We start from the raw sequence: 11,098 nt of genomic DNA on the forward strand, positions 1-11,098 counted from the left end.
GTAACAAAACAGGAAAACATTAAATCAACACATTTTTTGTAATCAATATTGTGCTGATTGTATTATATACAAGACTATATAAATTCCCATTAGGATCCTGTGTCACGCAGGGCCAGATCCACAAAGCTCTGTTAAATCAGAGCTTATTATATTAGCTAAAGTTAAAAAAGAGAGGAAAGGAGAAGAATAGTACTGGAAATAATGCAATGTTAGTTTAAATCATACCTAACACCCATCCAGACCTGGTGAAGCCCTATTTCAGGGTCTTGATATGAATAACGCCAAGTTTAGGTATGACTTTAATAACTTAACAATATGTCCCTTCCTTAACCTCAACGTAGTGATTATACAAAAAATTGCCCGTGGTGTCTCCTGTAGAGACACCAAGCGGCGCAAAAACAAGTGTTATACATCCCTGAAAACTACTTATACCAAATGCAGCGGTCTCCCCGCTCGCTGCTGCAAAGCAGGAGACAGTTGAGGAGATGAGCAAATTTGTTTTCAAGCAGCAACAGCCACGTCATATGACGCAGCCGTCCAATCAAAGTGTAGTTCAGCGCACCAATCATGCTCCTCCAAAACCTAACCAATGAAAATCCTAGAAAAAATTTACCTCAGGATTTCATACAAAATACAGTTTTCCTTTATTGAAAAGCGATATATACCTTGAAGAACATACCATACACATTGAAGAACATAGATAATTATTGACTGACTTAATTATTTTAAAGAAAATAATAAATTAATTAATTAAAATCTATGTTTGTTTTGCTGAATCCTGTGAGAAATTTTGGAACAGGAAGTGTGGTAAAAGAAGTGACATATGAGAAGGTCTCCCCTGCAGTCGCTTGCTAAATCTCTTGTGCATGTGCACATGTAGCTCTGCAGCGTCATTACCTATGAAGCCACAGGAGAGCCCTGCTGCACGGAAGCTCTTTGTATAATCACAGCCTTATGGATATGTGCTGTTAGGGGGAACACCTCTTTTGCTTCTCTTTATAACTAATGCCCATTATAGGTAATGCAAATCCCTTTCCAGGAGAAAATGTGACATAATGTTATGTTATTAGACTTTGAAAATATGCGGTAAGGCTAAACATGACGTGAAGTTACTGTAGGTTTAATGTCACGTTAAATTACTTAAAGGAGCACTCCTGTGGAGACGGCACATAGACTGGGGCAAACCAGAAAGGATAAAAACACCAAGCCCAGGCTCATCATTGCCAGATATCTAAACTTTAAGGATAAAGCAAACATCATTAGAGCATTCAAAGAAAGACAACAACTACTTATGGAAGGAAAGAGACTTATGATCTTTCAAGACTTCTCAGCAACAGTCTCCAAGAAGAGAAGGGAATTCAGAAAAGTGTGCACCACTCTTTTCAATCAAAAAATACAATTTGCTTTAACCTATCCAGCAAAATTAAAGATCTTTACAGACAAGGGGATGAAATTATTCACCTCTCACGAAAAAGCTGAGGAATTCGTGGGGGACCTACCTGACATGATGGAACAAGTCGGAACTCCACAGAGGATGTAACAGCCCATACCTCACGGTCAGGGACCTGGCAGTGAGAGGCATGGAAGGTAGAACCACCCAGACACCTGAACTAAAATGGACAAAGTGCAAGTATTTACCCGCCTATACACTCTTCCCCATTGATCTCTTCACCCGGGGTTCCTGCCTGATGCCTCCGCTCTCCTCCCCCACCCCAACTTACTGCTTGCCCGTTCCGCCATCATCCTGCCCGCCTGCCCATCACCGGATGACCTAGACGTCAGCCCAGACCCTGAGATGAGAGATGTGGGGTGGGGAGGGAGCGGCACTACCGTCGGGCCCGGAGCCCCTAGCAATGCCACAGTGGAACTTTGGACCTCCTCCGCATATCCCGGTCGTCCAGCTGCCCAGGGGTGGCGGGAGGGGAGTGGGAGGACTGGTCGTTGCCTTGCTCCGGGGTCCTGTGGACTACTTGCTGGGCCCTCCTATGACCGAGGTTTCAGCAGACATGGGGGGGGGGGGAAGGATGGTGGGGATTTGACTGTGGAGGATGGATGCTCGGGGTGGGGTAGAGTAGTGACCAAGGTGAAACTAAAGGATGGTGGTGGGGAACCTGGCCATGGGGCGGGGGAGGGGAGGAGACCCGGCATGAAAACTGAGACCACAAGGGAGTCAACTAACCCACGCAGCTAAGAGTTAACAAGAGGTTGGTAGCGTCAAAGAGGTTGGGGATACACATGTAGTTAAGGACACAGTATATTTAGTACAATGATACCAAACGTGAAAATAGAAGGTAGCCCGAAACCTTTAAGAGGGTAAGATATTTCAATTACAAAAATGGCCTGGGAAAAATGACTAACAAGGACAATTAATTCTCCAAAAGAGCGCGGTTGGAAAAAATTTAAATAACTCAAAGGAAGTTTGTGGGCCATGCTCCTCTGGAAAAAAGAGAAGTCTTTTCAAAAGAAAATCTTGAAAAAGTTATGTTATATTTATATTTATGTTACTGTTACAGTTTCTGGTCTAGTTGTTAAGATGATTCGGTGTTTCCAGTAGACGTTGATGAGACCCAGCGCCCAAAATTTAACCCAGAAAGGTCATGGGGGAAAGGAGATGACACTAATAAATAAGGTAAAATGGCACAACAAAACCAGGAGTAGTAGACAGCAATGCCAGTAAAAATAGTTTCCTGGAACGTAAAATGATTGAATAATCTAATTAAATGTAAAAATATACTTAGTTATCTAAAAAAAAAAAAAAAGAAGAGAGGGTGGACATAGCTCTTCTCCAGGAAACGCACATAGACATCAAAGAATCCTCGAAACTCCAGAGAGACTGGGTAAGACAGTGTATATTTTCACCAACAGTCAACAAAAAAGCAGGAGTGGCCATCCTGCTCAGTAGAAACGCTGCAATAGAGGTTTTATCATCAGAAACGGACACTGAGGGTAGACTATTGCTAATAAAAATTTAAATATTGGGGAGAGAATATATTCTGGGTAAAGTCTATGTTCCCAATAATCACAATCCGAATTATTCAAAAAAGATCTTACCCAAAGATTACTAAGACTACTATCATAATATAATTGTAGGGGAAGATTGGAACGCAATCTAAGACACATACAGTACATGGATAGATCGGGCTTTAAGACAAAGAACCCCATAACGAACTCTCAAACCAAAAGCATGACATATGTGAACGATACACTAAATCTGATAGATACCTGGCGGACCTTTGACACCACAGAAAAAGAATACACATTTTACTTGAATGTACACTTATCCTTCTCTAGGATTGATAGCATACTCAGCAATGAAAGAATGCTCAACCAAATCTCTAAAACTGAAATTGGAGAAATTATAGTTTCAGACTATGCGCCAGTATACCTGGAGATAGAAATGGGAATATAAAAAGCTAGTCCAAATATTTGGAGATTCCCGAACTATCTATCCTAAAAGGATAAAAGGATAAATTCAAAGAGTACCTACATAAAAGCTGGGAGGAATTCGAAGCAGATAATGAAGCACATAAAGACAACGCAACCCTTTTCTGGGAAACATCTAAGGCGATCATGAGAGGCCAAATCATCTCATACACTGGCGACACACTTTATTCGAGCTCGGCTAGTCCCACGAATTTGGGTATACTCGGGTGTATTGAGGTTTGTGACTGTTTTCTGCCCGAGTGCATTGCGTTATTTTCCAGGCAGGGATTGAAGCATTTTATTCCCGCTGGCTGCAATACTGCACAGTATATATATATATATATATATATATATACTGCATTACAATTCATGAATTTATGCCATCTGGTAGACACGCGAAGCATTGCAGCCTATTAAATCCTAATCATTATCATTTAACAGATCAGCCGCCCGTCAGCCAGGCATGAACCATGGCTGGGAAGGCAAACGCAACGGGGCTTGTCTGAGGTGAGGAGCGGCGCATTCCAGGTATCTGCCAGGTACATACTGGGTATTTGCTCGAATAAAGTGTGTCGCAGCAGTACGTTAGTAGACACAAAAGGGAGGCCAATAAGGGGTTCAACAAAGCCAGTAAAAAACCAGGGCAAGCATATAAAAAACTCAAAATGACAGTTTCCCCAAAAAATAGAGAGAGGACTATAAACAAAAAAAGCTGCCTGCAAGCTATTGAAAATACCAGGAAAAAAAGAAACCAAACAGCTAAAAAATTTGGTTCTTTAAACACGGAAACAAATCAGGCAAATTGTTGGGAAACCTTATGAGAGGATTTAACAATATGAAACCGATTACAAAGTTAAAAGACACAACAGGGCAAATTAAAACAGAACCAGAGGAAATAAGAAATATTTTTAAGGAATACTATGAACAGCTATATGACAAGGAAAGTGTTGACCCAATAAAAAGAGAACAGTTTTTCTCGAAGCTAAGAATCCCAAAGATTAGTGCAGCCCAGCTAGAGAGCATAAACTCACTAATAACAGCAAAAGAAATCAACGAAACAATAAAAAATCTAAAAAAAATTCAAAGCCTCAGGCCCAGATGGACTCTCGGGAGAATATTATAAAATACTTACAGAAAAAGCTAACTACCCTCTAGAAAAAATTTTTCCACAGCATTCAAGAAGGGAATGCGACTCCCCCATCTAGCAAATATGCCCATATCAGAATTATCTATAAACCAGGGAAATACCCCTTACGACTGGAATCGTATAGACCTATATCCTTGATAAATCAAGATATAAAGATATTCACAAAAATACTAGCTAACAGAGTTGCCAAGGTTCTGCATTCAATTACTGTATACGTCCAGACCAGTCTGGATTCGTGAAAGGCAGATCTGCTGTGAAAAATATAACAAAAATAATATCGGTCATCCATTGGGTACAAACACATAAAATAAAGAACTTGGTCTTAGTCGCGATAGATGGAGAAAAGGCATTTGACAATATACTGTGGGAACATGTACATTTTGCACTAGAAAAGTTTGGCTTCAGCGGCAATTTCAGTACAGTAGTCAAGACACTATACAATAAAACGGCAGCTAGAATCATAGCAGCAGGCAACTTGTAAGAACCGTTATTCTTAAATAGAGGCACAAGACAGGGATACCCGCTGCCCCCATAATTGTTCAACATGGCAATAGAACCCCTGGCTCATTATCTGAGACAAATGGAGGAGTTTGAAGCAGTCAAAATGGGGAAACTAGATCTCAAACTGGCAATGTTTGCAGATGACATTCTACTATTTTTGACATACCCAGATAAATAGATAGGGAAAATGCTACAAACAATTTCAGAATTCGGCTCGTTTGCGGGCTTCAAGATAAATGTAACCAAAACTGAGCTATTACAGTATATATTTTAAAACCAGACAAAACCAACAGCGACCAAAAGATCCCTTTAAAAATCACTAAGGCCCCAATTAGATACTTAGGTATAAATCTAGAAGCAGACCTATCAAGACTCTATGACAATAACATAAAACCTATAATAAAGAAGATACTGGAGGAGTTAAAATGCTGGGTGACTGTTCCACTATCTCTGCTTGGTAGAGCAGCTGTAATCAAAATGATTTCGTTTGCGCGTCTCCTATACCCAATGGAAACGGTCCCGTTACTAATCAAACATAAATATATCAAAGGATTAAATAATGGGATGAATATATTTATATGGAAAGGAAATAAAACAAGAATTGAAAAAATGCAAATGACCAAGGAAAAGGGTGGGACCAAACATAAGAGACTATAATCTATCGTGCCTACTGCGGCACGTGAGTGACTGGATACTGGAGAAGGAGCACTACTCTACACTAGGTATAGAAATACCTTTTCCAATTAATTCTCACTGGCAGGAGTATTACATCTGCAATCAAGTATACTACCCCTGGAACTCAAAACAAATGTACTGTACTTATTCGGGATACACAATGACCTGGAGGGCGGTGAGAAAGAAATTTAAGCTTTCCTATTCTATATTACGATATTTACCTATTCAAGATATCATAATTTACACCAAGCTCAGATCAAAAGATCTTCCACGTATGGAGGGAAAAGGGGATCAAATGCTTCGACCATATTATAAATAAAGACACACGGAGTTTTTTGTCCTTTCAGGTACCAATTCAGAAATATGATATACCAAAAACAAAAATATTTCCATATATCCAATTAATGAACTATAGTTAGAAACTACAAAAATATGACCAATATGTAAAAATAATAGGTTAGATGACTACTATAAACAAATCAAAACATCAAGGTACTCATTACCGGAGCTATACAGATTAATAAGAGACCAAGATATGGAAAATAATAGTAAAATGAACCTGAAAGCCTGGCAAAGGGACATACAAGAAGTCCAATCTATGGAGGAATTAGTGTCAGGGTACGTAAGAGTCTGTAAAATAATCATCTCTGAAAGCTGGAGAGAGAGATACAGTTATGGATTATGCACAGGGCATATGTTCCATTTACCAAGTAGCTAAGCAGTATACAGGCACACACGACCAAATGCCCTAAATGTGTAATACATAAAGCCAATCTTGTCCATTGTCTTTGGTCATGCGTAAGATCTCGAAATTCTGGGATAAAGTACTATTATATATTGATTAACACACATATTCCCAGGTAGCTCAAACTCCTACATCATGATGTGGTGGATGTAGGAGTTTGAGCTACCTGGGAATATGTGTGTTAATCAATTTCTGACTGGTAACAGTCAAATGGAGGTTGGTGGTACCTCCCCCCCAGAGCTCGCCCCTCCCCACCTTTTTAACTTGGGAGGTTCTGACAATTTGCTGAATGGACAAGACTCATTGCAGTTGCTTCCCCTCATACTGCGGTAACAGGAAGGGTTCACAGTTTTAGTGTTAGGACCTGCATTTTTGGTTTACCTTGACGTTTGGTATGCAGGCTTACGACGCTTTGGCCAAAGGGTTTAACTAAAAAAACAAGTAATTACTATTATTATTCAAGTATTTAAACTTTATACTCATTACCATATATGTTTTGTCAATTTGATGTAGCATTGGGCATCCCTGTCTACTATTATATATTGCAAGTATAACAAAAGTAACATGGATAAAACATCCATTGCCAATGTTCTTTGCTAATACGGAGGTATAGCCTATCCAGGCCAGCAGCAACAAAAAGATGATTCAATCAACAGAGATGATTCTCCTGACACCAGGAAAGCAATACTAACTAAATGGATTGATTCAGAAGGGTCAACTATAGAACTGATTCGAACCTTTCTCATCAAATTGATTACAATTGATAAAATCATATACAACTATGAGGAAAAAGATAAAATAACCAAATTTGAATCAAAGTGGGAATGATCATCTCCTCATTTGCTCCCCAGGAACAATTTTTTTTTAGAAACAAACAGATATAATGAAACTAAGAATCTATGAAAAAGAGTCCAGGAAAAGGAACAAGGACGTGGAAACACTGAGTCACCTAATCCATGATTGGCCCAGGATTTAGACACGGTTAACTTGTGGGTGATTGATGGTTAATCCAAGGTTAATGCTACAAATGCTGCTACAAAAGCAAGGTTCTCGAAATTGAAACTGAGGTGTAGAATTAGAAGTTAATTAATACAGCTTAACCCCGTTATAGCGCGGTCCTTTTTTTTTTGTGGTGGTACCGTGTTTGCCGGAGGGGGAAAGCTGAGAACTCTCCCAGCATTCCCAGACCCGGTGGGGCAGCGGCAACAGTACACAGCACTTACCCGGCATCTGGCAGCTCTTCTCCCTGTCTCTGCTTCCTGCTTCTGCTTCCGTCTTACGAGAGCAAGCTCCCTTAAAGAGACAGTATGTCTGTGTGTGTGTGTGTATTTGACTGTGTGAGACTGTGTGTGTGTGTGTGTGTGTCAGTGTGTCAGTGTGTGTGTGCTGTGTGCTGTGTGTGTGTGCAGTGTGCTGTGAGTGTGTGCAGTGTGCTGTGAGTGTGTGCAGTGTGCTGTGAGTGTGTGCAGTGTGCTGTGAGTGTATGCAGTGTGCTGTGAGTATATGCAGTGTGCTGTGAGTGTATGCAGTGTGCTGTGAGTGTGTGCAGTGTGCTGTGAGTGTATGCAGTGTGCTATGAGTGTATGCAGTGTGCTATGAGTGTATGCAGTGTGCTGTGCAGTGTGCTGTGTGTGTGTGCAGTGTGCTGTGAGTGTGTGCAGTGTGCTGTGAGTGTATGCAGTGTGCTGTGAGTGTATGCAGTGTGCTGTGAGTGTATGCAGTGTGCTGTGAGTGTGTGCAGTGTGCTGTGAGTGTGTGCAGTGTGCTGTGAGTGTATGCAGTGTGCTGTGAATGTATGCAGTGTGCTGTGAGTGTGTGCTGTGCAGTGTGCTGTGTGTGTGTCAGTGTGTGTGCTGTGAGTGTATGTGTGTGCAGTGTGCTGTGAGTGTGTGCAGTGTGCTGTGAGTGTGTGCAGTGTGCTGTGAGTGTTTGCAGTGTGCTGTGAGTGTATGCAGTGTGCTGTGAGTGTGCAGTGTGCAGTGAGTATGTGCAGCGCTATAACGGGGTTGAGCTGTATTTTAATCATGTTTAAGTAATAATCCCAGAAGAACAGGGCATTACTGGCCAAAAAGACCCGAGGCGAAGGCGAGGGACTTTAACCCAGCCAGGGCATTATTTGCCAGTAATGCCCAGTTCTGAGGGGATTATTACTATTATAGGCTAAATGTAAGCTTATTTCATAAATAGACAATTTTGTATAGTTATATAGATTATTTTATTAAAATAAAATGGTAAATACATTAAACCACCTCTATATACACTTACACTGCAGCTATCAATATTCACACACTGCCGCACCCTCTGTGTACACACACACACTGCAGCTCTACGCATACACACACACTTCAGCTCTACACACACACACACACTGCAACTCTACACACACAACACAGCACCTCTACATACAACACAGCACCTCTACACATAACACAGCAGCTCTACACACACATACATGCTGCTGCACACAAACTCTGCTGCTGCTACACACACAACAGCACACCACACACACACAAACACTGCTACTGCTACACCCATAAGCACTACTGCTGCTGCTGACACACACACACACACACACACACACACACACACACACACATACACACACACACACACACACACACACACACACACACAGAAATTGCAGCCACAAACAAACTGCAGAGAGCTACTTACTATGCAGCCACACATTCTCTCCCTCCCCAATTAAACTAAGTCTGTAATCTGTGTTCACGGAGGGAGGAAGAGGAGTCACTGCCTTCTGCTTCTTTCTGGCCAATCCCCTACCCTGTCTCAGAGCTGTTCCTTCCTCCCGACCAATCCCCTGCCCTGTCTCAGAGCTGTTCTGAAAGCTGATTGGCTGGAAATAAACACATTGCAAGCTGTAAAAATTCCGGGCATTACTGATTGGATAATGCCTGGAATTTTAACCTATCAGAGAGCAAGGATTTCAATAATACCCAGAATTTTACAGCTTTAGCCTATAATAATGAATATCCCATGTTCTGGGGTGGGGAGGGCCAAATATGAATGAAGATGAAGTAATGGGAGGAGGTAGACCAGGAGGAAAAAAGTAACCAAATCACCTCGGAACACAGAAAGAAGGAATGTAGACAAGGTGTCAAAGAATATTACTATTGATATGCTGTCTTTCCTCTGATCCTTCCCACAAAAGGTATTTTTACATATGGATTTAATATACAGTAGAATTACACTAATTCTGGTTTATCGTGTTCATTTATTAAATGTATATTGTGTACCATGCAATTGTAACTACCACTATGTGATGTGATGATATGTTAAATGCAATGCCCCAAATAAAAATGATAGATATTAAAAAAAAAAAGGAGCACTCCTGGTGGCACTTTATTTTTTTAATGTGGGTTTGAAGTAGGGGGTCTCTGGAGATGAACCACATTGATTTCAGCTCCGAGGACCCCCTTCTTCCCGAGATACCTCTGTTGCTGCTGCCAATATCCCTGTTTAATGCTCCCGCATCATGTGGGCCAATAGGAAGACACAAGGGATGACAGTGCGGCTTCCTATTGGTCCTCAGGATGCGGGACTTTTAAACCACCATATTGATTGCTCATCTGGGGCTCCAATGGGCAGCACCAACAGAGATAAGTATTTCGGAAAGCAGGGGTCCCCAGAGCTGAAATCAACCCGGTTCACCTTTTTTTTCCGTGAAACTCACCAGCAGCGCCTCTTTAATGGAGCTTTGTAGATCTGGCCCTTAGTACACTATTAAGGCTGGGATTCACCAAGCAGCGATGTAGTGTATCGCACCCTGTTGCGTTGTTAACTGCCATTCAAGTCAGTAGCAGTTATCGTCAGATCGGAGTGCGATACTCCCCCACATGGTGGCTTAAGGAATTCTGGCCTAAATGTACTGTGAAGCTGCTTCCATGAGCTGGAGAAAAAATCAGATCTAATCAAATGAATGGGTCTAAGATCTTCAGTTGAGAGCAGTGGCGTCTCAGCATATTAAATTAGGGCATGTTTGTCATTGCAACGAGGTAATTTGCTCCTATTTCTTGTGTTGCAAATATAATGTAAATACACTTACCTTTTGGGGAATGTTGTGCAAGTACTAGGGATGAAATGAGATTTCCCCAAACCCCGGATGATTGATATATCAGAAAAAAGATTCCAAAGTACTGATTCACAATATCCATCTTTCCTTTTCCCGTCTTCTCTGCATAATGAATCCCACTAACAGTGAGGTAGGTGCATTTTGCAGCCCAGAGAGGGCCCCCTCCAAATCCCAGAATTGCAGAGGTGATGATCAAACTATACCTGTAAAAACATGGGATCTTATATATTTTTGTTTATTCAATTGCAAGTGTAGAAATCATGGGGGGTGATGTATCAAGGCAAATATGGAGTAACATTGACACGAATTGCATCGTTTTAATCTTGAGTCTTTTTGGGTCAATACTGTGTATTAAGGTATTTAGCTGATATTAATCAGCTTGTAATTTGGGTAGTGTCTATAGCAGTAGTCATGAAGGAATTACGTGATTAACAGATATAATGGGACGTATCAAACTTTATTTTTTATTTTGTATTTACATCCCCAAAAATCTCTTAAGTCTGTGGTTGTGTCA

At 41.0% G+C, this 11,098-nt stretch overlaps 1 protein-coding gene across 2 annotated transcripts in view; it reads right to left on the reverse strand.

Annotated features, from left to right (window-relative positions):
* Nucleotides 1–11,098, reverse strand: part of LOC142493240 (protein unc-93 homolog A-like) — a 78,807-nt gene that overhangs the window by 18,031 nt on the left and 49,678 nt on the right. For both annotated transcript variants that reach the window (XM_075596927.1, XM_075596926.1), the window contains exon 4: nucleotides 10,558–10,787. In XM_075596927.1, the coding sequence (XP_075453042.1) occupies nucleotides 10,558–10,787 (230 nt within the window). The remainder of the gene's footprint in view (nucleotides 1–10,557; nucleotides 10,788–11,098) is intronic.

The sequence above is a fragment of the Ascaphus truei genome, chromosome 4 (genome assembly GCF_040206685.1).
Source record: "Ascaphus truei isolate aAscTru1 chromosome 4, aAscTru1.hap1, whole genome shotgun sequence".
Lineage (NCBI taxonomy): Eukaryota > Metazoa > Chordata > Amphibia > Anura > Ascaphidae > Ascaphus > Ascaphus truei.